We start from the raw sequence: 1,792 nt of genomic DNA, 5'->3' as shown, positions 1-1,792 counted from the left end.
CCTGACAACCACCAACAGCACCCCAAAATTTTTGCAAGGGCAATTTTTGAGAAAATGTAAAAAAAAAAAAAAACATTTCCCAAAGCTAGTAAAATATTCTCTCACAGGTTGCCCCTGTAATCAAAGCCAGAATGATGGAGTACGGAACGACCATGGTGAGCTATCAGCCGCAGGGAGACAAGGTCAACTTCTTCCGTATGGTCATCTCCAACCCAGCTGCTACCTTTGAAGACATTGACTTCCTCATTGAAGAGATTGAGCGACTGGGACAGGATCTTTAAAAACCTAAGACGCCAAAACCTGTTATTCTTGTGTCCCTGGATGGATCGAATATTTGTTGTGAATGTAACGGTAAATCATTGATTCCTCTTCTCCAAAGTCATATAAAGATAGTATGATTTTTTTTAAAAAGACAATATGAAAATATCTAGACTTTAGTATTGTAGCGTTGTTGTGGGCTCCGTGGTCCAAAGCCCTGTAAAAGTGTTACCGTCTGCTTTTACTGTCTATCTTAGTGTCTTTGACAGGACTTTGTTTGTTTACATGTGTTTATTGAGAATATGAAGAGTTACTTGCTTCTTATTCAGTGCAGGTCCTAAGTTTTTATTTGAACAGTTATTTAAGGTGCCAGATTACAGACTATATTATAATAGTAGAGACATATTATCAAAAATCTCTTCATCGTACGTAAAGCTTTTGTATTCAGAGACAATGTGTGACTTATGTTTTATCAATTTCTCAAGATACAGAACCATATGAAGAGTTTTACAAGAGTTTCGACCAGCTGTATTGAGTGTGGACATGAAGTTCATATATAGTTTAAATGAAATAACGTTTTTTTTTAAAACAAGCAGAACTATAATGTTGCGCTCTAAAATGATATTTACAGGAGATCTATAGTGACTATAGTGAACAGCAATGTTATATAAACATGTCTATACAGTAGCATAATATATGCTACTGAATTTGACCAATTTGACCAAATTAAAATGATAATAATAAAAAAGAACAAAATTGTTTTAATTATCTTACTATAAAAACAGAATAATCCTGTAATGCTCTTTAAAATGCTTCCCTTCCCCTAATAACGTGCAATTATCTAACAATATTCTTTATTTCTTTACTCGGAAATTCAGAATTTCCAACTTAAAGGGTTAGTTCACCCAAAAATGAAAATTCTGTCATTAATTACTCACCCTCGTGTTGTTTGAAACCCGTAAGACCTTCGTTCATCTTCGGAACACAATTTAAGAAGTTTTTGATGAAATATGAGGGCTCTCTGACCCTCCCATAGACAGCAAGGTAACTACCACGTTCAAGGTCCAGAAAAGTACCAAGATGATCGACAAAGTAGTCCGTGTGACATCAGTGGTTCAACTGTAAAGTTACGAAGCTACGAGAATACTTTTTTGCTCAAAGAAAACAAAAATAACGTCTTTATTCCACATTTTCGTCTTTACTGCGCCACTTTGGATGCGCATTCACGACAGTATCGTCGTTCTCGTAGCTTTGTAACTTTACAGTTGAACCACTGATGTCACACGGACTACTTTGTCGACCCCTAAAGTTTTTTTTTTTTTTGTCGATCATCTTGGTACTTTTCTGGACCATGAACGTGGTAGTAACCTTGCTGTCTATGGGAGGGTCAGAGAGCCCTCAGATTTCATCAAAAAATATCTTAAATTGTGTTCCGAAGATGAACAAAGGTCTTACGGTTTTGAACAACATGAGGGTGAATAATTAATGACAGAATTTTCATTTTTGGGTGAACTAACCCTTTAACATCATGATT

General features: G+C 35.7%; 1 protein-coding gene across 1 annotated transcript in view; it reads left to right on the top strand.

The window, feature by feature from the left end:
- The window catches only part of gad2 (glutamate decarboxylase 2), a 14,116-nt gene extending 13,714 nt beyond the window's left edge, over window positions 1–402 (top strand). The window contains exon 16 of the mRNA XM_016484903.1: window positions 108–402. Coding sequence (XP_016340389.1) covers window positions 108–281 — 174 coding nt within the window. The 3' untranslated portion in view covers window positions 282–402. The remainder of the gene's footprint in view (window positions 1–107) is intronic.
- Window positions 403–1,792: the final 1,390 nt, after the last annotated feature.

The sequence above is a fragment of the Sinocyclocheilus anshuiensis genome, unplaced genomic scaffold (genome assembly GCF_001515605.1).
Source record: "Sinocyclocheilus anshuiensis isolate Anshui unplaced genomic scaffold, SAMN03320099.WGS_v1.1 scaffold870, whole genome shotgun sequence".
NCBI classification, from domain to species: Eukaryota; Metazoa; Chordata; class Actinopteri; order Cypriniformes; family Cyprinidae; genus Sinocyclocheilus; species Sinocyclocheilus anshuiensis.
The sequence above is the reverse complement of the archived record's forward strand: the minus strand, read 5'-3'. Positions and strand labels throughout refer to the sequence as shown.